This window comes from Filicampus tigris, chromosome 14, assembly GCF_054856515.1.
Source record: "Filicampus tigris isolate MCC_2025a chromosome 14, RoL_Ftig_1.0, whole genome shotgun sequence".
In the NCBI taxonomy this organism is placed as follows: domain Eukaryota; kingdom Metazoa; phylum Chordata; class Actinopteri; order Syngnathiformes; family Syngnathidae; genus Filicampus; species Filicampus tigris.
The window spans coordinates 10396500-10422946 of NC_141230.1; the positions used below are offsets into that span (position 1 = coordinate 10396500).

The 26447-nt window shown below is 41.3% G+C and overlaps 2 protein-coding genes across 3 annotated transcripts in view; both read left to right on the forward strand.

Moving 5' to 3' along the window:
• The window catches only part of nck2a (NCK adaptor protein 2a), a 31472-nt gene extending 16088 nt beyond the window's left edge, over positions 1 to 15384 (forward strand). The window contains exons 2-4 of the mRNA XM_086051997.1: positions 1528 to 1769; positions 10695 to 11479; positions 13312 to 15384. Of these exons, the coding sequence (XP_085908123.1) occupies positions 1544 to 1769; positions 10695 to 11479; positions 13312 to 13506 (1206 nt within the window). The 5' untranslated portion in view covers positions 1528 to 1543 and the 3' untranslated portion in view covers positions 13507 to 15384. The remainder of the gene's footprint in view (positions 1 to 1527; positions 1770 to 10694; positions 11480 to 13311) is intronic.
• Positions 15385 to 20296: 4912 nt separating this feature from the next.
• Positions 20297 to 26030, forward strand: ecrg4a (ECRG4 augurin precursor a). Of its 2 annotated transcripts, XM_086051792.1 has the most exons (4): positions 20297 to 20494; positions 22685 to 22738; positions 22911 to 23086; positions 25162 to 26030. In XM_086051792.1, exons 1-4 carry the CDS (start codon positions 20425 to 20427, stop codon positions 25309 to 25311), a joined length of 450 nt encoding a protein of 149 aa, XP_085907918.1. In that variant the 5' UTR covers positions 20297 to 20424; the 3' UTR covers positions 25312 to 26030. The 2 variants fall into 2 exon arrangements, with proteins under 2 accessions (XP_085907918.1, XP_085907917.1); XM_086051791.1 differs by lacking the exon at positions 20297 to 20494 and having other exon boundaries at positions 22276 to 22738.
• The last annotated feature ends 417 nt before the right edge of the window (positions 26031 to 26447 follow it).

Genomic DNA, 26447 nt, shown 5'->3' on the forward strand with positions numbered 1-26447 from the left:
TGTGAAGTTGTCAAAAACTGGGGTCTGCAGTGACACATAAAATGCTTGTCTGACATTGCTTTCAGGACAACAGTGCAGGAGAATTGAATGTCAGTTGTTAAACTCCACAGAACTGTCCTGGAATTGCGACATCAACCTGGGCAGAAAATCACCAAGTCGACTTTATTCTCCTCATTCCGTGTCGTTGCCATTTTTACAATTCAGCGGCAGGCAAAATACAGAAAATGCTAACATTTACAGGCAGTGTAACAGCATTTTCTCACACTTGATGAAGATGAAATATAATACCTTCAGACTACTACCATGCGTCTGAGATTTCAGTCTTTCTACACACAATTTGATCTTTTATGTAATTTGCGCGGCTACACTCCTCAATAGCCATAGTCACTCTCTCTTGTGGTTACTTGCCTCCTCCATTAGCGTTCCATTCATACGGTTCGCCATCCGGTCCGAGTTGTATCATGAAGAATCACTTGAGTAGAACTAAAGTCCTCTGAAACAGTCAATAACACTTGAATAACCTTCAGTTGTAAACAGTAGCGCTGCTTGAAAATAAGAGGCATGCATTGGAATAATTGCACTTCCTTTATTTACCCCCGCGATTGCGTTTCCAGCTGCAGGCTTTTGACATACTGCTGAGCTAAATATAAACCGGATCGCTCGGATGGTTCTCATACCATGAGACTCCCTCTTTCATCACAAAACAGAAACAAATGGAGCTTCCCATATCCCAGCATGCATTTCTCCTAACAAGCTCTCACGACCCCGCTGTACCATCAGCCTTGTCGGATCCCTTAGAAGTTGCAGTTGTCCAGCAAAGTCAGTCGGTAAATTTAAGAAAGGCCAACTGATGTTCATGTAACTACCATTTGTTATACTGGACATATTTTTTTTGCAGTTGCAGCTCTTTACCTCCAAAAATGCCCTTTTGAGGTTTTACAAGTACAATTTCTTTATTTTGTCTTTGAAAAACTAATGGCAGTCAGCCACTTGAAATTTGGCTGGAATCATTTAATTGTTGGTATTGGAATTAATATTACAACAAGCGTTGCCAGATTATGTAATTTAACCTTTTAACAAACGAAATATCTCCTGAGGGCATATCCTCTCTCATGAAAAATACTGGTGACTAGATTTAAATTATGTAATTTGCTATGCTTGATGCAGCAAAGCTGTGCTTAGCGCAACTCCAAAACTGGCCTTTACATGATGATGACACGGCATTTTTTGATAGTGATAATATTTTTTAGATAAATCAGTTAACTGCTGAGCCCAATTGAAGTCTGTTGCTAACAAAAAGAGCAGCACCCACTGAAGCATACTATATACAGTGTCTCGGTTGATTTATTTAAAGTGTCTTACTACCTGTTAATACATGATTCCTCATCAGCCGTCGAATAAATAAATGACCCTGGCCTCTGTATGAGGAAATGAGGGTGTATATTCATGAGTAACCGATATGCTGCCTGGTTGCCATTTTAAGCATGATCTAACTCACGCCTCTCTCTCTCTCTCTTCCGTCCAAAGGGGGACTCCATGAAAGATGACAGAGGAGGTGATTGTTGTAGCCAAGTGGGACTACACAGCCCAGCAGGACCAGGAACTTGACATTCGAAAAAACGAGCGGCTGTTCCTGCTGGACGACTCGAAAACGTGGTGGCGCGTCCGCAACACTGCCAACCAGACAGGCTACGTGCCGTCCAACTACGTAGAACGCAAGAACAGCCTGAAGAAAGGTTCATTGGTGAAGAACATCAAGGACACGCTAGGTAAATCAAATTTGGGGTTTCGCTTACTAATCTTCTGTCCCTAGCCAGTCACCTTTTGCATTCTGGCGTCACTTGAAATTGTCTTGTCAATGAATAGAGCCATGCCTACCAATTATCTTGAATAAATATTTATATCTTTAATCTGTGCAGTTTAATTTTAAAAAATCTGTTAGCCAGAAAAATTAAAAAAAAAAAAATCTGGTAGCCAGAAACATCTAAAAAATACAATGGAATGGTCGATGTTTTTTTTTTTTTTTAAATGTAACTTTTCTAGATAGCTAAAAAAGTGAAGGGTTTCAATTCGTACTCTGACCTGAATTTGAGGTAATATTGCCGAGCCCTACTTGTGGGACACCAAAGATCCTCTGGAGATTTTTCACCTCACTTATGGGCATTTTTAAGTATCACTGCTGCACGTTTAGCACCAGCAACATGGAGTAAAATCTGTCGAAAACAAGCTTTTAATTGGGACACTCACTCTCTCCCTCTGAATGCCTTGGACTCTTGTTTCCATGCCAGTGCCCTATTGAACAGAAAAATGCTGCCCAGAGGAGTTGTGCCACAGCCTGGATGTACTGTAGCTCAACTTCCCATAACAATTTGGATTATTTTGCCCATCCCCAGTCAGCACAGCTTTCTTGTTTTCCTGTATTTTTGTGTGTGTTAACTAAAATAACACAGTTACAAATGTTTGACTTCTGCTTCAAAACAAGCCCAGTTATGACTCATTAAAAAATGAACACAGTTCCCAACTGTTATTAGTCAGCCCGACTTCATCTTAGATTGTGTGTCATGCTTAAAAAGCTGAAACATTCCATAGATGTGAAGTATGCAAAGAAGCTCTGACCTAGTTGCTCCTAAACATGGATGCTTTATATACCATATATCGTCGCTGTCATGTGAAAAACACTTATCTCCATTTTTTTTTTCATTTTTCTTATTTTTACATTTTTTACAATATTTTTGGTGTTTCTGCGCTACAGACATAGCATTAATGTGAAAATTAAAAAAGTTTCCAAAATTGGAGATCTGTTTTTCACATGCGGGACAGCAACGATATGTATATAGTTCAACTGAACCACGGATACATTTATGAATAATTATTAACATTCCAAAGGCAGGAAAATAGCGGGAAATCCATCTGTTATGACAGTTGCGGTATGACTCACCTCTTTTTGCCCAGACTAGGACGAAGAGATGGAAACATCTGGTACTCAACCGTAGGTAAAAATGCACCCTCATAAGCCACATTAGGTACAACTGATACCGTACTGTATCAAAAATGAACATTTGTTTATTTTTTATTTACCGAACTGCATTGGAAAAATTGTTTTGGGAATATTTAACAATATTACAATTCATGCCAAGTGAAAAAGGCGTTTAAAACCAAACACAAATGGATTACAAGCTCACTTTACGCATTTTTTGCGCAGGAAAATGAAAACAGCAGTCATTTTCAATGATGGGAATCAGTTTTGGAGCCCCTGGAACACCCCTTTTTCACCTGCAAAATTGATACACCTCAATGTCTTGGTGTACGCGTCAGTGAAAGAACTGGACACCAAATTTGCTGTGTAGCCAGTATAGACACAGGCATGCCATGTACTATACTATAAAGTGGCATTATATACTTATATTTTATATACCGGCGCTGTCGGTCAGAATCCCCCCCCATCTCCAAAATGACTACTTTTTCGTGTGGAAAGCAGACAACTCGCGAGTCATTTGAATGCGTGAATGAACTGCGACTTGGAATGGAATGTAGCCAATCAAAGAAGTGCCCTGATAGACGAACAAGGAAGCAGCGGCAAATAAAAACGACGCAAGAAGTATTTTCCAAAGCAAGCCTTTTCTGGATAAATTGGTAATTTCTTTCAACGCTCCCGCCTCTGGTCTTTTTTGGAAACACACGGGGAACATAGGTGCATATCCGGGAGTGTCTGTTCTTTGTTTTTGAGAGTTCACACATCACGCAAGATTCTGCCGTTGAAGGACTTTCAATATGGGTGTTGCTCTGTGTTGAGATTTTCAAAGCACACCACACACTATGACCAAAACTGTTAAATGCCTAATCTTTTTTTTAATCTTAAAGTGTGGTCTATGTAACAGATTTTCACATTATAAAAAATCCTTGTGTGTGTACCAGGCCCAAGTGAGACATGTTCAATTTGGAGCCCTTTTTTGAGGAAATACGGTGATATTGCTCAGTTTTGATTGATACTTTGACATTGTCGGCCTATTTTTGTTGTTTTTAGTGGTGTAGGAAAGCAAGAGGGTCAAAATTGTGATATTTTCGCATCAGTGCGAGCTGCAATTCTGCTCGCTGGTGGTGTGAAAACTCCACTGTTTTGACAGCCAGCATGGCACGGCCAGTCACCATCGGCCCTCCCCTCCCCCCGCTGTTTTACATCCTACCAGTCACACTGTCCCCACATCTTCCATTTCTCTCCACTCTTCATCACCGTAGTTGACTTTTTTTTTTTTGACGGTCTCTAGATTGATTACGGAAGAAAAGCGTCCATCTAATGGATGTGCCGGAATGATGAATTACTCCACTGTCCTAGATTATAACATTATCGACTGCCACATTATGGCCTCGTTTCATTCGGCGAGTGCTCGGAAGCGTCCGATGTTAAAAGCGTCAGCTTATGCTGCGGCGTAGGACATTTTCTTGATGAGCAAAAGGTGAGGTCAGGAGCTAATGGAACATACTCACATGCTTGAGTAGACAATGTTAATTGGTTAGGAGTGTGTGCTCTCTTTCTAGGTTATTCTCTGCTGCTCTTTCTCTGTAATTGTACAACCTTGTATGTGCTTTTTTTTTTTTTTTTAATCTTAGAATGTATTATCAGCAGCAACTGGATATTTAATAAAAATACTTGCATGCGACATTGGACCCCTGTTGTACCATAAATGGGACGGGGTCATTGTTAAATTGCTAAAATTGCTAATGCATATTATTGATGCCCTCTGAGTGGAAGCCTCCCGGCGTTATTCCACAAGACGGAAGACTGGATGTGTGGAAGAAAAAATGATGGCCACTAATGTACCAAGTAACATTTCCGTAAATGAGTGAAGGTTTTATTTAAATTACGGTCGACTGTGCAGCAACAGGCTCTTTTTTCGCTGGGACCACTTTGGAAGTATAACTAACCTTTTGTGTTTCACGTACAAGCGGCAGATGGACAAGCCTCTGTGTTAAACTCGCGCACACATACATACGACTATAAAACATGTCGGATGTGTGCCGCGTTATCCATAAACATGATCTACTTGTGATTCCCATCCCATGCCTCTTCATTGTCAGCTGTGGTTTTCAGCTCGCGAGTACCAGCTGCCAAGGGACCCCTTGTCTTTTCTCTCCCCCGCCAACAAGTTTCATGCTACTCTGCGTGAACCCCGCCACGCTTCCAACAATGCAAATGGGCCTGGTCTGCAATCGGCGCTGACATTTTGTGGCATTTCAGCGGGGCTCTGTGGGCAAACTGCGAGATTAGCTGTCAAGCCGTGCACCAACAAAAAGAATTGCTGACAGAAGCATCACCCGTCAGATTAATTGTTGAGTTGGCAAATACATGTCACCATACAAATGAAACACCAGTTTTATCGTCTGTGATGTCAATTTGAATGCTAACAAAGAACTCAACTTGACTGCTCATATGCTACGTTGAGCCATTGCTGTTCTACTTAAGTTGTCCTATAGGTGGTTTTCATTAGACTTTCAAAGTTAACTAAGAAGTTTGTTTTTTTTTAGTGGGGTTGCAATGTTAATGTTAAGGAGGAAGTCAACCCAAAAAATGTCTTTACGATAATAAGTTTTATGCGCCTTCACTAGTCCAAACACACCATTCTGATTAATATTGTGTCTGTGGAATATGAGTTAAGCAGCAAAATCCACCTGTTTTTAGCCATGTCAGGGGGCGGCCATTTTGCCACCCGCTGTCGACTGAAAATGACATCACAGTTGCTCACAGCTCAGGTAAGGACCAATCATGACTCACCATTTTCTGAAGCAATTTAATTCGCCATTTAATTCGCAGACTTCGCCATTACAAAATCACACTCTCAAATTGCGATTATATAGCAAATGCAATAAATTGTTCAGGCCTATTACATAGACTGGGTGTGCACTGATATCAGGTATCCGTATCGCGCCACCATCGCCCTTATTTCCAGAGCTGGGCACTTGACCTTTTTTGCCCGTCCGGCCGCGACGCTCCACCCTTGACCTGGGTACCCTTGCGGCCTCGACCCCCCGGCCATATTCGTAAACATTGTCGGCCCCCGCCCCGTTCCGACCCCCGCCCCTCCAAAAAAAAAAAAAAAAAAACGTGCATGATGCGGGAGGGATGCTAACGGAAGAGGTTTGTTTAAAGACAATTAGCTGGCTAACTTACTATTCAAACCCGCTGTGGACACGCTTCAAACGCGCCACTTACTCACGTACTTACCCATGTAGTGTATGGACCTACTTTTCCAGGCGTAGTTATTCGCCCTGTGATTTCCTCAGTGCACCGCGACATGCGCGGACTGATATAATTTCAAGTGTTATCAGTGATTCAACTCGTCTGTAAATGAATGCAGTTTACGCAATAAAAACAAGCTGAGCTCCGCGACTTCTCCAAATTATTAAGTTGTGAAAGACACAACAACCCAGCTGCGTGTGCTAACTTCCATTGCGAGCCCTGGGGTTGGTTTTGTCGTATTGTATAATTATTTGGGTCCAACAGACGACAAGTCTGCAAGCATTCAACAAGTTACTTATTTATTTTTGACACTTCCCCTCCTTCACACTTCCCGGCCTTCAAAATAAAAGCATGCCAGAAAACCACTACACAGCAGGTTTGCCACGGCGATTTCCGGAAGTAGGGAAGTGCATGATGTGCCAGTGTCATACTTGAGTGCTGCGCGCAGCTTGATTTTCCTCCCGGACACAATTTGTTTTGAAAGCAGCCTAAAAAGAAGCCTTTCACCAAATAGGCTGAGATTAAATTTGGCCGCCTCGCGAGCACGTCACACGCATGAGGGCTGATTAGTGGGCCGGGCTAAAATCCACTTCCGGCCATGCTTAGTCCAGCCTTTTTTTAAAATATGTCACCCACCACCCCTCCGCCCCAAAAATGGGCATCCGGCCGGGCCGGAGGGTCCGACCGGTCCGGCCCAGGGACGGACTGCCCAGCTCTGCTTATTTAAATGTTTTGGGTAGTCGTGAAGGCTGCCGGAACCAGCCACCGATATTTCAATTCAAAAATGTTCCTTCGCCATAAAATGCCCTATGCTAGTCTAAACACAGTATTTTGATTGCTATTGCATTTGTGGAATATGAATTAAGCAGCCAAATCCAACCGTTTTTATCCATCTCAGGGCGGGCTGGCATTTTGCCTTCGACTGCCACTTGCTGTCGACTGAAAATGACATCACAGTTCCTAAAGGCTCAGCTTACGTTACTGCTCACCTTTTTTTAGGATTTGGTCTTTTCAAATGACCATTTTCAGACTAATCCTTCTGTGTTCCTGGAAACTGTACCGATTCGCACATCAATATTCTCTCCTCGTCCGGGGTGCGTGTTCAAATCATTGCTCTTGTATTCACCAACTCAACCTCTTCTGGTTGTTAGTTCAACCACCACCAAGTTCCCAAGCGTTTCAAGGCATTTTTGAGATACTCCAAGGGCTTATGATCATTTAGAAAAAGAAACAAAGAAAATGTTTGAATAAACCTCTTCGGGACATGAAAGCCGCAGTAACAAATGGCTCGCTCCTACTTTCGGTGTCTTACATGAAGTTGTGCCCGTAAGTTTCTTCAACAGAGCCCTCAGCATCAAAGTGGTTAAGGTATATTTTTCTTGTCCATAGCTAGTTTGCTTATCCATGTTTATTCTACAGAGTGCTCTACTAGCCTGTTGCCTCCTTTTTTTCATGCTTGTATGTACCTATATTTTGAAATTGAATTCTGTGTTTAACTAACTGGGTAACCTAATTGCTGGTGAGACGAAAAGAAGAAAAGACAGGTTTTTGTTCACAATTATCTGTCGTTGTGTTATTTGAAATGTTATGCATCCAACTTACAACAGGTATCGGTATTCGGTATCGGTAATGCAGAGTACTCAAGAGTGATTACTCGTGCTGGTTTCGGTCGAAAAAAAAAATGATGTTGAACATCCCTACATGTTACAGAACTTGAGTAGTTTTCAAAGATCCCTTTTAACATGGATGCTTTTGACATAGTTGCAGTTAGTACATGAAATGCTTTAAAAGCAGAAAGAAGAAAAGCGTCACATTTTTACTAGACCGTTGTTCGGTAAACGTACCATTAAAATACACTCGGTCTCCTTCAAGAGATGTTTGAAGTTAGTCAAGTGGGGAAGTCATAGCTTTGATCCTGGATGTAGCTGTCTGTCCCGGGCCCTTGGTGCCTGCTCCACTTTACCCTCCCTGACTACGCTGTCTATTTTCAGCCTTTTGATTAGCATTGGATGCACATGCTCATGTCACGACTCCACAGAACACCCCGGAGAAATGTGATGCTATGTGGCAGAGGGGAGAAAGTGCACCCAGCGGGGTGTTGTAGAGAATCGATCCTCGTCCTCAGTCCTCCGCTGCTTGGCTTTTCTCAGGATGTCAAGTGCTCTTTTCTTGGGACTCCTCCTCTTCTCCCTGAGGAATGCTGACCTGCCTTTTTCTTGTTGCCATGACGACCTAAGCGCGCTCTGATGGAGAGGGTTGAAACCCGCTATGGCACGGTACATCGGTTCTGAAGTAGCTACAGAGAGTTCAAAGCGTAGTGGTGTTTTTTTTGTTCAGTTGCGTCATGCAGCGTGCGCGGTTCTGCAACTAGTAGTCATTCGTTTCCGACCGTCTGCAACTAGTTCGGCTTTGATTCCGATTGTCGACTCGCAGGTGACTGGCATCGCAACCGCACAGATGTTTATGGCCAATCAGAATGCCGGGTTGCATCACATGATTTTTTTTTTAACAACACAAATGACATTTGCAGCTACCAAGTGAGATCCAGCCAGGTGCCACCACACCAGATGTGTTTTTTTTTTAATATACTTCGCTATATTTTCCCATACATTATGCTATATTTTATGTCACGCTTTTTTTGCACCTGAGTCTGAGTCTTTGATTTTAAGTATCTGCCGATCCCGAGTCCCAATCCAATACCTCGGCAATGCATTATATGTTGTTGCTATATATATATTTATATTATATGGACCACGCCAATTTCTTTTTGTAATACTCAAAATAAACTCAAGGTTCTATATTATCTATATCTATCCATATTTTTCCTTTTTTAAAGCACAAAATTGTATGATAAACATATTGAACAACTCAATGTGCATTGGTTCATCTCAGCAGTTGTTTTATCATGTCAGTTTTGTTTTTGTACTGAAACTCTCAGTGGGTTTTAGCCATGACATTTACACCAATTGAATGTTAACTTTAAACACAATACATCCCAACGTCCAGGACGCTTTATAAACATCTGTTTTCATGTAATTGCCTGGCGATGCAAACGGCACTCATTTGGTTGAATGGCCTATAAAAATATTACCATAGGTAAATGGTAAAAAGGTTTTAATGGTAAACCATACATTTACATCGTTATTTAAGTTGTGCAAGCTTATATGAACAGCCCACACTGCTCCGCATGTAGAGTACCTCTGCGTGACTTCTCTCATCCACAAACGACACCATTGATTTATGACCTCGTTAAATGCAACCAGTGGGGAACAAGCTTGCTTGTCACCAAATAATTTACACTCGTTAAACCTCTAGTTGAAGTTACGACATTTGGTCGTGTCACAGTTGCTAACCTGCTCATCGCGCTCTCGGCGCTCTCAAATCGTTGACGATGCCGTTTTGGGAGCAGGCTTCTTTATGTCAGGCAAGGCAGACTTATTTAAGGAGGATGTTTTTGGCTTGCCTCTCCCTCCAAACATTTGGCTATGAAGACAAACTGCCCGCTCTGTCTCTGCCTGCGGGAGAACGGAGGGAGAGTTTCATGTCTGTGGGTGTTTGCGTCACACGAACTTCATCGCGAAGGGGGAAAAAAAAAAGTAACATTGTGTAATGTACAACTAAGCTACAGTGCAACACATCTGGATTTGTAGCTTTGTGAGCTTTAAATGTTCAGAAAATAATTTTTAAAAACGATCTATACCGATACCGGAGAAACTGAAAATCATGTGATCGAACCCGATTTCCGGGGCTTCCTTACTGTATTTATAGTATCATATAGTGCTGCAGTAACGCATCGTTAAAGACTATAGAAATGATCAATTCATTGTGTCACGCAATTGTTATGTCAGTTACCCACAGCGTCGCTTGATTTTTACGTCAATCACCAGCACCGTTGCTGTCGAATGCCAACGATTGCTTTTTTTTCAAGAATATGTTCCATGCGAGCCCACTTGTTGAAACGGGACATTCTGATAAATATTGCGTTTGTGGAATAAGTGTTAACCCACTCATTTTTAGCCATCTCTGGGGTTGGCCATTTTGTCACTTCTGTCGACTGAAAATGACATCACAACTGCTCACAACGACCAATCACGGCTCAGATTCAGAATATCAGAAGGTCAGCCTTGATTGGTCATTGTGAGCGGTTGTGATGTCATTTTCAGTTGACAGAAGACAAAATGGCCGCCCCCAGAGATGGCTAAAAACGAGTGCATTTTGCTGTTTAACTTATACTCCACAAACGCAAAATGAATCAGAATGCCGTGTTTCAACTAGTGGGCCTGCTGGGCACATATTCTTGAAAAAAATGTTTGGTTTGACTACCGCTTTAATTAAAGGGTCATATTGAGCAAATGTCCGGAATGTATTCTCCACAATGAAAGGGGGCTTCACTGCAAAAGCAGCTTTAGAAACGTCACTAAAAATGTTGTTTGTGACGCTTGTTTCATTCTTGCTGCAGGTTTGGGAAAAACAAAGAGGAAAACAAGTGCCCGCGATGCTTCGCCGACGCCGAGCTCTGACACGGAATATCCCTCCAACGGTAGCAGCCTTGGCGGGGGGATGGGAGGAGGAGGAGGAGGAGGAGGCGGCGGAGGAGCGGCAGAGAGAATCAACGACCTCAACATCCCCGCCGTGGTCAAGTTCGCCTACACAGCGGAGAGGGAAGACGAGCTGACCTTGATGAAGGGCTCCCGGGTGGTGGTGATGGAGAAGTGCAGCGACGGGTGGTGGCGAGGCAGCCAGGCAGGACGTGTGGGCTGGTTCCCCTCCAATTACGTGCAGGAGGAGATGGTAGGCGCGGATGACAGAGGGGAGGGGGATTCCTCGCGGATATACCACACTCAAGGGACCATGCTGGCCAACGGGAGCGTCGGCGTGCTGAACCTAGTGCAGACCCTGTACCCCTTCAGCTCCGTCACGGAAGAGGAGCTCAACTTTGAGAAGGGCGAGGTCATGGAGGTGGTGGAGAAGCCGGAGAACGATCCCGAGTGGTGGCGGTGTAAGAACTCGCTCGGCATGGTGGGCTTGGTTCCTAAAAACTATGTGACGGTGCTGGACGAGCGACCCGGCCCGCCGTCCTCCACGACCATCTCGCCGAAGAACCGCCACGTGGCGCCATCGCGCTCAGGCAGGTTCGCAGGGAGGGACTGGTACTACGGCAACGTCACGCGACACCAGGCCGAACGCATACTTAATGAGAGAGGGGATGACGGCGACTTCCTCATACGGGACAGCGAGTCGTCGGTGAGTGAAAAAACAGCAATTTGGCGCTTTTAGGGTTGCGAAGGGGTGGAAAATTTCCGCAACCTTTATGGTCAATTTCAATGAGAAGCTACTGTAAAATGGGTAATTTTAGAAATAATAAGCCTGAATATATTCAGTATTTCTGTTTGGTTGGACGAATACGTACATGCAAAATAACTTTCTTAAATGGTTAAGTCTTAATCACCAGCAATAAGACTTCAAGTGAAACTTTAAATGCTATTCAATGAATGTCATCAACATTTACAGTTACATTTATATAAAAGAATCATTTACCGTGTATGGTAAGTAAGTAAGTATGCTATTTACAATGAATGTATGATAGGCTGTTAGTGCGTAAAAGCAGCAGCTAGTCTTAATTTAATTTATGATTAAATAATTCAAACTCAATTGATTGTTCGCTAGCTTGTATAAAGGAGAATATTGTTTTATTTTTTTTATATTATAATATTATTTTTTTCAAAAATTTGGGGAGGTTTTGTAAACCAAATGTTTTTGAATTTTTTTATTTTATTTTTGAATTAATAAGGGGCCACTTACAGCACGTGCATGCGCCCCACCGGCTGCCATTTGCCCATTACTGAATTATTATATATTTTTATAGATATTTCATTTTAAAATGTATTTTTAGTTAGTATTACTGGAATTCATCACCTTCTGCTGCCATTTTTTTTTTTTTCAAAAACTTGATTATTGCCTACTGTTGCTTTCAATTCCAGTGATTTTTACCAAAGTGACTTCAAGAGAAGCAATTTATTGGTAAACATGGCTACAAACAGATACACGGATAAGCGCACACACAAAAACGACATTGCAAATGAAATATCACGAGGGCAGCGTGGTTAGCACATCGCAGCAGCGCAGTCAAATACTGAATCATCCATGTGGTCCAGCAAATTGCACTTGCGTGCTTTGAGTCATCATGCGTGGATAAATACTTGGCTATGGTCAGATGAACTCGTTCGTCACCACACCAGGTTAGTCTTTGCCTCACAACCTTCATTTATTTATAACATTTAAACAAAATGGTTGCATTTGGTTGCAATGCTCTTCTACTTAAAGGTGACCTGCGCACATTTTTGGTTTTTCTATATCCTTATGCACTGTCTATCACTGACGTGCTAGAATCAGACTGCTGTTACGCTTAGATAATCCTCATATTGTCCATCACGATACAGATTGCTATAAAGTATCGAAAGGAACAATGGATGTTTTATCCCGAGTTCGATTATATCAGTAAATACAAGAGGGTGCACCCTCTTTACACTTTACAAGAAGGAACCAGGCAAGTGTAACAGTTTGAGCAGGCAGAGTTATTATGCTATAAAAACACAAATGATGTGTATTTGTTACTACTGAACACGCATGGACATGCAAATCCTAAAAGGATCAGTATTTTTAGTGTCCATGAAAACAATGCATTCGAGCTGAAATTTAATCCGAACTCTGATCGCATTAAAGGAAATGTCTTCAATAGTCAATACATAGTTTGTCTGAATTTTAATCCGAACTCTGATCGGATTAAAGAAAATGTGCCCATGTAAATGTAACCAGTATATGTATGCACCTCCCACTTTGAAAAGAACCAAAAATAATGGGACACAACACCTACTCAGCTGTTCCATGGCCAAATGTGCTGAGCAATTTTTGGACACGTTTTTTTGTGTTTTCTCAAGAAGTACCTCGCAACCTTTTAGCTCCGCAAAACACAACATTAACAAGACGTAAATGAACAAAACATAGGGAGGACCGACATTGTCGTCACCAATAATTTGGCGTTAATATCACTGGGAACAATCTGTGTTGTGTTTCAGCCCAGTGACTTCTCGGTGTCTCTGAAGGCGGCGGGCAAGAACAAACACTTTAAAGTGCAGCTGTGCGACGGCGTCTACTGCATCGGCCAGCGCAGGTTCACCTCCATGGAGGAGCTGGTGGAGCACTACAAGAAAGCCCCCATCTTCACCAGCGAGCACGGAGACAGGCTGTACCTGGTCAAAGCACTGCTGTGAAACACACACACACACACACTGGATCTCTCTCATATACACACACACACACACACACACACATAAACATATATACAACACTCCCCTGACTTGTCTTATGAATCAAGCCTTATCTGGACCTCCTCTGGTGGCATGCACACTCCATCCACATCTTCTGTCGTCCCCTAGTGGCCATCAGGTGAAGCTCCCTGGTATTTGCCACCCAGCAGGTGAGCAATGAGGCCTTTCCCCCCCCCCAGGGGGTCTTAAAAGTCTTGATGTGATGTCATACGTGTCCTGTTAAAGTACGACCTAGCACCATTGCTCTTAAACACAGTTGAAGAAGATGACAACTTGCAATTGTTTCATTACATTTCTCTGTGTCTTCACTTTATTTCGTTTGATTTCAATTCCTCTTCAGAGGTGTCATTCATTGAGACAACTTCAGTGACCAGAATCACTCTTTTGCCTTTTTTTTGTCACAACCATTATTTTTTTTAATTTGAATTTTTTTTTTAGTTTTCACCTCATACTTGCTCACTCAGCTTAACAATTACACAAATGACACTAATTGTTCATAACCTCGGAAAGTGTTGGATTCCAGTTTAGCCCAAATTATTCAGAACCTTTACATATTCTGAGTTAAAATCCAAATTATTCATAACCTGAACACATTGATAATTTGAACACAATGCTCATTTGACAATTACAAATGATTAACAACATGAACATTTTTCTAGTTTATTAATCGCATATTATTCAGAAATTGTACACATTTTTAGGAAAAGTTAGGTCTGAACACATTTTGAGTTAACATTAAGTCCAAATTATTCATAACAAGAACATGCTGTTGAAAATGTCAAAAGATCATTTGTTAAGAGATATTAATAAGAAACTTTGGTTTAGCAAGAGTTTAAATAACATTTTTTTGGTCTTAAATTTTCTATCACCGCACGACAAGCAAATATTGTAAACGGATGATAAGAGTTATTGTTTCCCGGAAAACAAATTCATGTACGCTGTGATCTTTTTCACCAAACATTTTTAAGAGGAGCTGTTATAAAATGCTGTTAATATATCCAATTCCCCCAAAAGCATTTAATATGGCCCTTGGATGACTTGCTTTAGATGAAGTTCAGGATGTGTCCCTGAGTACAAAAAAGGTTACTCCAAATCTTGTTAAAAAACATAAAAAAAAAAAAAAAAGGTTTTGACTAGTTCTCTATTAATATCTCTCTAACGCAACTTCTTACGGTCTTTGGCCAAAATTTCCATTTAACAAATAGAAATTCATGTGTTCATTTAATGTGTGGGGTTCTAACAATGATTTTCTGTCCAGTTAATCAATGTCACCAAATGTGGCGCCCAGTTGCAGTGTGTCACTGCTCTCATCCATTCATCAGTGTCAAGGTGAACTTTGAACTTATTGTGGAAGCCGGCCTCGGTTTGTGAAATCATTTGGATCCACTTCTACTAAGAAATGCAGTCATGAGATGCAGCTGACTCTGAAAATTGGTCTTTCCAGGGCCATTACATGTGCCAAATGTTTGTCTCCGGCGCGTCCCAGCAACACAAACTCATTTGATTCCACGCAAACCAAAATATCCACTTCATTAATAAAGGCAACCTGTCTTGTCCTCCCAAACACACTCTTAGGTTTGCCTGTGTTTACCGATGAAGTGATGAAGATTGGTTTACTTTTTTTTTTTTTTTTTTTAATTATTATTATTATATAGGATCTATGTGAATGTTATTGAGCATTGTTATTTAATTCTTGTCTCCACTGTATGTATATATTCCCAAATAAGACACCAGGCGCTCGGGCATCTAACTATGGTACTGTATCACCGACGTGAAGACAATTGTTCAATAAATGTTTTTTTGGAAGAGTATTCAAACCAACGTAAGGTGTGATTTCTTAGTTTGTGTGTGCGGGTGCGTCCATTATCGATACTGCTTATCCTCACAGAGGTCGCGGGGTGTGCTGGAGACTATCCCAGCTGTCTTCGGGCAGTAGGCGGGGGACACCCTGAATTGGTTGCCAGCCAATCGCAGGGCACACAGAGACAAACATCCGCACTCACAATCACACCTGGGGGCAATTTAGAGAGTCCAATCAACTCACCATGCATGTTTTTGGAATGTGGGAGGAAACCGGAGTACCCGGAGAAAACCCGCGCAGGCACGGGGAGAACATGCAAACTCCACACAGGGAGGCCGGGGCCGCGATCGAACCCACAACCTCTGAACTGTGAGGCGGACGTGCACGTATACACACACATACTGTTTTTTACATGTACTATGTATACATTATATATATACATATAAAATATAATTATTAAATGTACATAACATTGTCAACATATTGTTTTTCAGTATGTTAAGAAAATAAAAATAAATGCATATAAATAAGTGTAAAAACGAGCGCCTAGAAAGGTGCAGTATTCAGACCTTTCCACTTGGTGGCAGTAGTAGGCTGGCAAAGGATTTTCTGCATCAAGTGGCATTAGTACACTTTTGATTGAAACATTTGCAAACAACAACAATTTCGAGACATTTTCCAAAATGGGCTTTAATTAAAAACTGAGCTCAAGTAAAAAAATTACATTTTTACTTCAAGCAATCTGTGTAAAAACAATTATACCAGAAACGATTTCTTCATAACCCTTACTGACTTCATCAAGTTAATCACTCAATTGTATCCTGCAGTGTTTTATTTACTCGTTGCCATAATTTTAATTTATTTATAATTTATCAGGCATGTTGTTTGCTTTTACAACAGAGACCTGAGTTTTAACTTAAAAACACTTTGAAAAAAATAGACAAGAAAATAAAGTTTGCTTCTACACTGCACTTCTAAACAGTTGAGTCCCAAAAAGAAAACCCATTGTTCTTTCATTATATTGCCATATATTGCATACAGAGGCGGCCACACCTTTTCAGCATGCAAGCTACTTAGAAAATGGCCGAGTCCAAATGAACTACCAACCTACTTATTTAAAATATACTTAAAATCTTTATATGCACATATATTGGTGTACCTTACATAAGCGCATGAACCCATGCTGTATACAAGGTGCGGCATGCAATAGTCGTATAAGTGGCTGTATGCCAATCAAGTGACAAATTTCACAGCGGATGATAGGCTGGAGTCTACTTTTCACTGCCAGTCTCAAGGCTGAATAAAAATGGGTGGGTTGCGTTCGGAAGAATATCGAGCACTAAACGAGTGGCTCGCTACGGCGACCCCTGACAGGGGAAAGTTGCCTCTTCTTCCCCTCAGCAAATGTATGTAACAAAATGTGTATTAGTTTTAACCACGTCTACAGTCTACTAATAACTGGGTAACTCGTTTCTAGCTTTGACTCATCAGTGTGGGCATAGGTTTTACCCCTTGTTGAACCTAAATCAAAACCTCAACCCAATGCATGTGGGTATAAATAACCTAGCATTGGCTCAGTCCCATTTGGATCCAGCACCCGATTGGGGTTATTGTACTTTTAACCTGGCAGTTTTTAAAGTGCATGGAGCAGGAGTCGGCAACTTGCGGCTCTTTTAAAGTGTCCTATTGAAGTATATTGTAACGTCTTCCAAAGACACGACGTCAGACCTAGCTTAGTTATCTTACTTTTTATTACTCCAACGCGGCTGCCTTTTTATCATTCCAACTACGGTGCAACAACAGTTCTGTCGTAAGTACACACAGAGCTCTTTCGTCCTTCTCGCCGTCCGCTCATTCTTCTCTTACCCCTCCCATCCAGCGAGGCGCGTGATGGATTCAGAAACCTCGGAAATAACATGACTTAGCAAAACACAAACGTCACCACAATAGAGATAACCCAATTCGCTACTGTATGTTATTTGTCTCACAAACGTGCATCACGTCTTAGTAAATCAAAGTTTTTAACTTTTTTCTTGATCAGCATTCGCCTTCTTCAGTGACGTTTGACAGCCCTTCACGACGTGTGTCAGCAGACAGCCGGCGTGATCAGAAAGCGCAGCGACACTAAAACTGCGAAATATCTGAACAAAGTACTATTTTAATTGTTTTTTTTATTTGGTTTAATTGTAGTTGTAAATTGTAACATTATTGGGACCCCGAAATATTAAAATAAAATAATATAGTCACTGTCGGCCGAAAATCTCGGAAGTTCAAATATGGTTCAAATTCATTGTTTTTATCATAAATCGAGTCTAATGGTCCGTCCTTACTTCGTCTGTAATTTTTAGGCAATTCCAGACAATTTAAAGCGATGAAAATAGCAAATATAAATACTGAAATAAAGCACTATTTCACGGCCGGATGTGTGTGCAACACAATGACGTGTTCTCCGTCTGCTGAATGCAGCCTTTTTTTTAAGGTTCGCTGGATTACGTTGGCCAGTTTAATGTAGATTGATGAGATTTAATATGCACTTTAGACGTGATTAGTTGGATCAATGTTTTATTTGCTGCATCACTCATGGCGTTGGGCAAGTGTGTTTGCAGGTGTGACGTTTCAAAGGCTCACGGCACTTTGAAGTACTCTGATGTCGCAGGCTTGGTTTTTATTCTTTTTTTTTAATCAATTCAAGTGTCAAATTACTGATTGAATGTATTTTGTAGGTAGTAATATGTGGAGGTGAGTGTGCAATACGTATTATAGTAGTATTACATACGTATTTTACAACTTGAACGAAGCAGTGCCTGGGAACTCCAACAAGCTGACATTTTTTGGAGGTCAATATGTCAATAAGTGTTTGCGGGCTTTCTTTTCCGCGGAAACCAGGTCGAAATGGCTCTTTGAGTGTATATAAAGAGCTTTTTGTCCTGCAACGTGAGCATGTGCACAAGTGTGTCTGAACGGGTAACATCAAGCCAGAGGTCGGCTGAAGGAGCGATCAGTCCGTGACTTTCTTGCCTCCTTTTCATTTTCCCGCCGCCCCTACGGGCAGCTTCGTGCATGGCTTCACCGGCCGCTGCCGCCCACCCTCGGGGAAGCGGCGCACTCCGACTTTGATGACCCTGTTTTTACAGGCTGAACTGGGGGGGGAGTTTCCTCTATGTGCATCTGTTTTCCCTTCGGGGTGTTTGTGCTGTGTTTTTGGTTGTTTTTCCATCTGTAAAAAGCAGCTTGTGCTGAAGAACGGAAGGGAGCTTGAGCTCCCCGTGTTCAGCTCAGACTACTAGAGCTGAGTCAAATCAAAACGCACACAAGCGTGTTCACCATCAGTGCCAAAACTTTCAAACATTTTTACAAGAAAGAATAGGAGGACTGACGCACAGAACCGATACTTGTATCAGTGCATCCAGGGGGTGATTCCAGGATCAGAGGTTCTGGGATGCGGAACTAATGTACGATAAATGTCACAGCTTTGTACAAAAGGAGAAGCATAACACTTTATATAACACGAGAAGTCTGTGACAAAACCGTGAACTCTGGAAAAATTTGTATAAATCATTTGTATAAACCGTTCGCTGACTCGAGCTACCGTCCATTGGAGGAATTTGCTGCAAATGTCTGCCAACATCTGGCTATTTCCTTCATTCCACTCCTACCTGCACACACATAAAGACTCTATTCAACACACACACACACACATTTCCTGTTATCATATTTCACTGGAGACACGTGAAAAAAATGCACTATGGGCCGGCCGGCTCATTCACATGTCACGATCTTAAAAATCAAGAACTCACGTTCACTATCTAATCTAATGAACGATTCAAATTGAAATTCCTCAAAGACTGACGCCGTGATGTGCAGTGAGGTCCATTGCTGGTGTGGCGCTGACTGAGTTGAACTTACAACCAAACAGGGCGGTGTTGTAGTCTGACATAAAAAAGTGTGTGTCTACACTGCTGACACTTCAGAGGACCGTTTCACACAGGTCCAACAAACTCTGAGTCTAATCCTGAAGTCTGACTTGATCTTAAAAAAAAAAAAAAAAAAGTTGAATTTAATTTTATTTCGTCAAGTGGTTGCACAAAATAAAATCATCTGTATCTAGGTACATTTTTAAAGTAGATGTATAGTCTGCTTTAAAAAAAAATCAATCTGGATTCAGATGTTTTTATTTCACGCTACCACTTGATGGAATACAATTCGGTAGATGATGCACAACATTTTTTCAGTGTATTCTGAGATAGGTAACTCTTGAGTTTCAGACCAGTTGATTTGAATTAGTTTACTCATCGCAATGAAAATTTCCCCACTGTGGGATCAATAAAGGCATTCTTATCTTCACCTAAAGTTAAGCGCACGTACCGCAACTATGAAAAGACAACATCACTTAGAGCCCCAATTCGATGAGTCACCATCCGAATGAGGAAGAGGCGTGGGAGAACATTGCTGCTCGGATCAATGAGTAGTCCTTTACAATCACAATCGCAATCATATAACAGGGTAAAACTGCTTGAATGGAAGCCTTTTAATTTTTTTTTCATTTAGGTGCAATCTCACGGGAGAAACGTACTTGACAACCGCTGAAGAAGAAATATAAAAACATTGTGCTAACTTTATTATATCTTTTTTTGAAAACACCACCCTGGGCTATGCGTGGGCCCTTTTGGAGGTTCCGCTGTACTGTATTCTTATCTTTGTCAAGGATTAATTTCATCCAGCTCTTGTATTTCATCACATTTTTACTGCTTTAATCACCCACTAGAGTCTTAGTGACAGAATTTATCCAACATGAATCAAAACAAACCAAGTAGGAGAACTCTTCCCCTCTTTTTCACTGCTGCTGGAAAGAATCCCCGAGGCACCAATCGAGACTTCCAGCTGCAGTCTTGTTTCCACAGGCGACATTCCACCACCACGGGCCGCTTTTCCCACTTGGAAAAGTCAGTGAGTGAGTGCGGAGGGGCTCCCACTCTCGCCTCTGGTTGTCAAAGCGCAGTTGTTGCCTGCTAGCTCAGATTCGCGCAGGACTTTTTCTCTCTTGCGTGAGGGGGAAAAAGATGGCATCCCAGCTGTTGAGTTTGAGGGTCTTGGGGTTCGCTGCACTGCTGATATTCTTGGCTTTTACAGGTAAGACCCAGCATGACTTTCTGCTTCACTTTATCAGGGTTTATACCTCAAGACCCATAGAAGACATTTGTATCAAGTCTAGGACTGAAACTTCCTCATGTTGACATACCCAATAAAAATTCACTCACGATCCATTTTGAGCGCCGGGCGCCCAAGTGTGGAAACCCAGACAGTCGCATTATCTTTCGGCATTGTAGTCCTTTCATTGTGTTGCACGTCTCAACATGTTGAGGGATCTTGGCGTAAGGGTTCTATCTAAAATGTAGTGAAAAGTATTTAGATTTTTGTTGCAAAACACTGCAATAATGTGTAATGGTGCCATAGCCCCGCAAGATCATTAATAATATGAAGGTCATTTTTATTTAAAATTGAAATTGTTTTTAAATTTTTTTTTTTTTTTTAGTGGACAGAGAAAGGATCCGTAAGTGTTTCCACTGTTAATATGTGAATTAGGAAAATAAAGGATATAAAAGCAGCTCATAATGTTATAGTTGCATCAACGGGGAAACCACCAAAAATATATATATATAAAAGAGAAAATAATTGTAACATTGCATTTTGCACAGTGGAGTTTTTTTTTTTTTAGCTAAAAACCAAAATAATTTCATCTAAAAAGAAAAAAATGCTAACATTAGAAGTTCATGCTGGATGAGCAAGATTTATATCTTCATTCATTTGAAAATATTTCATAAAAAACAACCACAACAAAAAGAACAGAAGCAGAATCAAATTACATTGGATACTGCGCCACATTTTCTTTCCTGTCTTTCATTTTTAAACAGGCCTTAATAATTTAAACTTAAAAGCTTTACGTGGAATGCATCACTGTGGTTAAGATGGTTTATTCCAGATGTCAAAAAAGAAAACCTTGAAGGGACAAAGGGAAGAGTGGAACAAGTGAATCACTACTCATGCTGTGGAAAGAGTCTTTACAAAACTTTTTTAAACAGAACGTTCGATACATATTATTCCATACAGAAGAAAAAAGTTAGACTTTCCCTGAAATGTTGCCTCTCGTCAAGCTAGAGTGGAATATGGCTCAGTTTATGCCATGAAAGGCAGCCATTGCTCAAAGTCACTCAGTGGGGGTGGGGTGGAGTGTGGACAAAGTGGGGGGGGGGGGCTCAAATGAGGTGGTATGTGCATCAGAAGAAGAGTACAATAATGCTGACTATAGCGATACATAAAAAAAAAAAAAGTGGTGCTTTGAGATAAGAGTTACATGACCGCGCTCTATCTTAAATCATCTCTCCTTATGGAAATGAATGGAAATGCCATCATGATTAATTCACTGCTTCTGGTGGTTGTGACTTAAAACATTCGGAGTAGTAGAATTCTTCCAGACACAAATGAAGAGTTTCTGTTGTGACTTGGTAGACTGCAGTAATATTAGTCGTTTATCAGAGGATAAATAATATATGCTTGTGGGTATTATCTTTTCACATATGTTGACCAGGGGCGGAGCCATGGGTGGGCCTGGATGTGCACAGGCCCACCCAGATTGACAGGCTGCCCATCCAGTGAAATTCATGAAAAAAAAAAAAAAAAAATCTATATATATATATATATATATATAAATATTATTATTATATTATTGAATATTAAGAATGGCATGATTGTGGTTGTCTAAGGAAGATCTGAGCTTCATATTATTCAGTTTGTCATTTTGTTTGAATATACAATGTGCTGGGACAGGAGGATTATGCTCAGTGAGAGAATTTATTCAGGCCCACCCTGCTTTTTCCAGGCCCACCCATTAGCCACGTTCTGGCTCCGCCCCTGATGTTGATGCACCATTTGGGTTCAAATATCCGTTGCTGGACGGTTTGAAAGAGTGGCACAACAATGCTATTCCTTAGCTCCTCTATGGTGTTTAGCATTGTTTGTTAGCATTAAGCTAAGCGGAATATCCTAAGGCAAACATATGTGGTTGGATTGAAATACAATGTGTCATTTTTTTTGTTTTCTGTTTACTTTGACATTGAACTTCATCATGTATGGCAGTTTTGAAGTTAAACTGTTACTTAAATTCTTACTGCCTGTGGCATAAATAAGTTTGATGATGGCAAGTTTGAGTTGCAATTCGCTTCACATTAGCGCTTTAGCGGCATCACAGAATGGATGATGTTCCACTGCGCACCGGCAATCGTGGGTTGAGCTCTGACTCGACTTGCCTTTTCGTCCAAACAGAAGTGAGGTCGGGTGATGGCGAGACGCTGCACAAGATCCTGAGAAAGAGAGATGGTAGGTGTCCACACAAAACCCCACGACACACAAATGATGCATTTCATGTTAATAATGGGCATTCATTTACCAACATGTCGGAGTGTCAGAACAGCACCGCTTCCTCCCAACAGCATCACTAGAACAAAAACAATGCATTGATCTATTACGTCAATGTTGTGCGCCACTGCAGCGGCGGGTGTCGCTCGTCCCGCTGCCTCCTCCAAGGCCTCCGTGTCCGTGTCGCCCTCCAAAGCGCAGGAGTTTCTGGCTAAACTGAGCCGAAGCAAGAGGAACATTTGGGACCGCAGCAGACCGGACGTGCAGCAATGGATTATGCAATTTATGTACATGGGCTACGACGAGCAGGTGGGTGGTTTGCTGGCATCCAGGTTAGTTCCATTAAATATGAGTGTGATTTGTAAAACGCCTGTCGACGGACCCAAGGACTCTTCACAATATTTCATATAAGGGAAATGATTGCAATGATGTACAATATGCATGTAGTGTGAAACATTTTATCATAACAGCTTCCATCCTTTGGGGAGATTTTTCAGTGCTTTTGAGGCCTCTGTTCTAGTTCAGCCCCAAATTGTTCTTCCACACCAAAGCAAACCACCAAGCACAGCCGCCGCATGGCAGGCATAACACGCTGGCTGGAGAACATGATTAATATCGCTGATTTCCCACACACGTGTGCATTCGGTGACATTTTGGCTCTCTTGGTGGTGGCACTTAAAATGCTAATGTGGTGACACTTGGCGCCACTCACATTTTGCCGCACATGCCCTCGCTGGCTGGCTAAAACGTCATAATGGTTGACTAACTGGTTTTACTCGTGTTGAGTCTATCACAATCTATATCACTTAAACGCAGAGTCAAATGACGTATGCTTGTTTGATTGCCATGTAGGCACACACATTTGTTAGAAATAAAACAGTCCTCAAAGATCACATGTAAACGTATTTAACCTTAAATTAAATACAACTGGACTGTAATGGGCAGTGATGGGACAAGTTTATCCCGGAACTGCCCGGTGTGTTCTTTGGTTTTTATGATGCTGTTTGCTCCCAGTATTCTTTTAACTTATTCGGTGCCATTGACAAATTTACTTGTCTTTTCACAGTCCAGCCATTCAATTGCAGGAATTTATTTATATTTTCTTTCAAATTTTTTCAAACGTTAGCGTCAGAGAGGGTTTGAAAATGTCTGGCAGTGAATGAGTTAACATGTGCAGAGCAGGTGTATTCATACTAAGAGGAGATTGCGCACGGGTTGACTCAATTTATCATCGTCAGTCTTGTGGGTCAACTTTGGAACTTGCAGAGTCAGTTGGCTGCGCTGAGAGAAAACGGGGTGATTAATTTAGCACGCCCTACGTTAAAAATCTTGTTTACGTTTCGTTCACCTTCACGATTGTGTCCCATTTTGTGTTGATTCTTCACAACAACGAAAAATACTCTCTTGTTTGAAGCCTGAAATGTGGCCAAAGGTCGCAAAGTTCAAGGGGGGGGCTAATACTTTCGCATGGCACTTTTTGACCTTGGGAACAGTACTTTTTACACAACCCGCTCAAGTGAAAAATTCGGAACAAAACTGGACCAATAGAATTCTGGTTGAGTTAAAAATGGTATTTAATCTCTTCGTGTTTATGGATAGATGGATATTCATTATGCTGTTCACAACATGGGACAAAGACACCGAACACTCGATCAAGGACTGTAAGAGTAACATCGGCAGGTTGCAAGAGAGAGGCTGTAAGAGTCACAGAAAGCTATAAAAGTAGACGTCCTTGTTCAATTCAAGGATCAAAGACCTGTTGTGAATTTTGCCCTTCGGCTCCTTGTGAAAGAACATCAATTTGTGGGGCACAAAAGTACTGAAATATTAAACAGTTGAACATTTGCATTCCAAAGAACAAGTCACTTATAAAGGTTAGCTTGCATTTTAGGCTCATTGAGGAATGACAATTTTTTGTTAACTGAACTTTTTGTGTAGTGAATATTCATACATAAATCTTGCTGTTCGTATTCACATCTGCAAGTATTAATTTATTCATGTACTGTTGTCACATTCGCTGCTGCTGCTCATTGCCTGCTGAAACCATTTTGGAGAATCTCATTTTCTGGGAGTGTACATTAAGCTGGTGTAAAAACGCAATCTCCCCGCTGTGGGTCTAATGAAGGCCTAGCATAGTCTAAATAGCACGTCAGATGGTATTAAAATGACAGACTTAAGAATACTAACACTTGAGACATAAACAAGTATCTCCCGCATGACCGCCGTCATGAATGACCTTTGCCACCACGTCCCTGAAAGGTGAGCGCTGTCAAAGCGTTGGCCTTTTCACACCAGCCATGTTTGCCTGTTTGCGGAGTCTCTGCGGGTCACTTTATCCTAACGTCATTTTTATCCCCCCCCCCACCCCGTCTCTCTCTGGCCAGAGGCTGGAGACGGACCTGTCCTACTGGATGGACTACGCACGCTCCAACGACCACGGACGTCAGCATCACTACGATGAGAACGCGCCCATCGGCCCGCGTGACCCAAACACGTACCGGCACGGCGCCAATGTCAACTACGACTATTATTAGCGGCTAGCACGCACCTGCCGTGGGAAAAAAAGTATACACATACTGTTTTTTTTTTTGTTTTGTTTATTAACATGCAAAGCAGCTTTGTCCTGCCTTCCTCTGTGGTCTGCTCAGAAATAAAACACAAATACTGGTTAGCTCTCTGTGAAAATTGGGCCTCCTTCTGTCACAATTTGGTAAGTTTTTTTTTTCCAGAAATGTATATCATTGGTCAGCCCCTGTGGGTGTTATTTTCCCAAATGATTGATCAATCTAAAGTGTTGAAAATGGCCTGTTCTCTTTCACGATGCAATTTTGTTGGTTGGACAAACATGGCGTTCTTGAGGTGTCTTGAAACGTGAAAATGTTTTGAGGTACAAGGATTCCGCCCGATGCCAGCGTTTTACAAATTGTTATGTCATGCGATGATGAAAAAACATAAATGTTACTTCTCCATTTAAAGTCTACAAGTTGTTCTGCTTCCATCATTAGTATTGCCACTGCTGTTGGGTTATTTATTTTGAAATATGAAATTATCATCTCAGAACTGCTTTTCTTGGTGCATGAAATGATCCACAGTGAAGAAAACAGAAAAGAGAATGTATTTATTTACAATCCGTCATTCATTTAAACAGAAGAACTTTCAAGAAAGATATTATAGGGACGCGTTCATTATTCAGTGGAGGCGATGTGGTCTTTTACTTTGTATATACTGTATGTATTAAAAACTGGCAAGCTCATCCGACCCCAGCCACATTGATTAAATTAAATGGAAAGGGGGGAAAAAAATCCTACATTCTTTTGCAAAAAAGGGAGGTGAGAACAGATTTTTACTTTTGTAAAATGTCAAGCTCTTAAAATCCCCATCACATTTATTCTAAACCACTGAACTTAAATGAGAAACAATGAATTAAAAAGGGGAGGACGTTATTCGTACTTTTCTTTTATAATGTCTGGAAACTTATTTTGAAAAAAAAAAAAAACATCCAAGATCTTCACCCCATCATTTTCTCTTTAAAACTGACCACACCGTAAGGAATTAAAAGGAACATCCACAATACTCTCGCCATTATTTCCTTAACAGAACATGCCTATGATGCAACAGTTTCAAAAATAAAAATATATATGCCGTCGTGTCTTTTACTTTCAAAATAATT

What these genes read in the sequence shown, in the direction of transcription:
- ecrg4a (XM_086051791.1), top strand. Translation starts at nt 22,612, where the DNA reads ATGGATGATGTTCCACTGCGCACCGGCAATCGTGGGTTGAGCTCTGAC. An exon ending in GATCCTGAGAAAGAGAGATG is followed by an intron (nt 22,739 to 22,910) that starts GTAGGTGTCCAC and finishes GCGCCACTGCAG; the next exon opens with CGGCGGGTGTCGCTCGTCCC. An exon ending in ACATGGGCTACGACGAGCAG is followed by an intron (nt 23,087 to 25,161) that starts GTGGGTGGTTTG and finishes CTCTCTGGCCAG; the next exon opens with AGGCTGGAGACGGACCTGTC.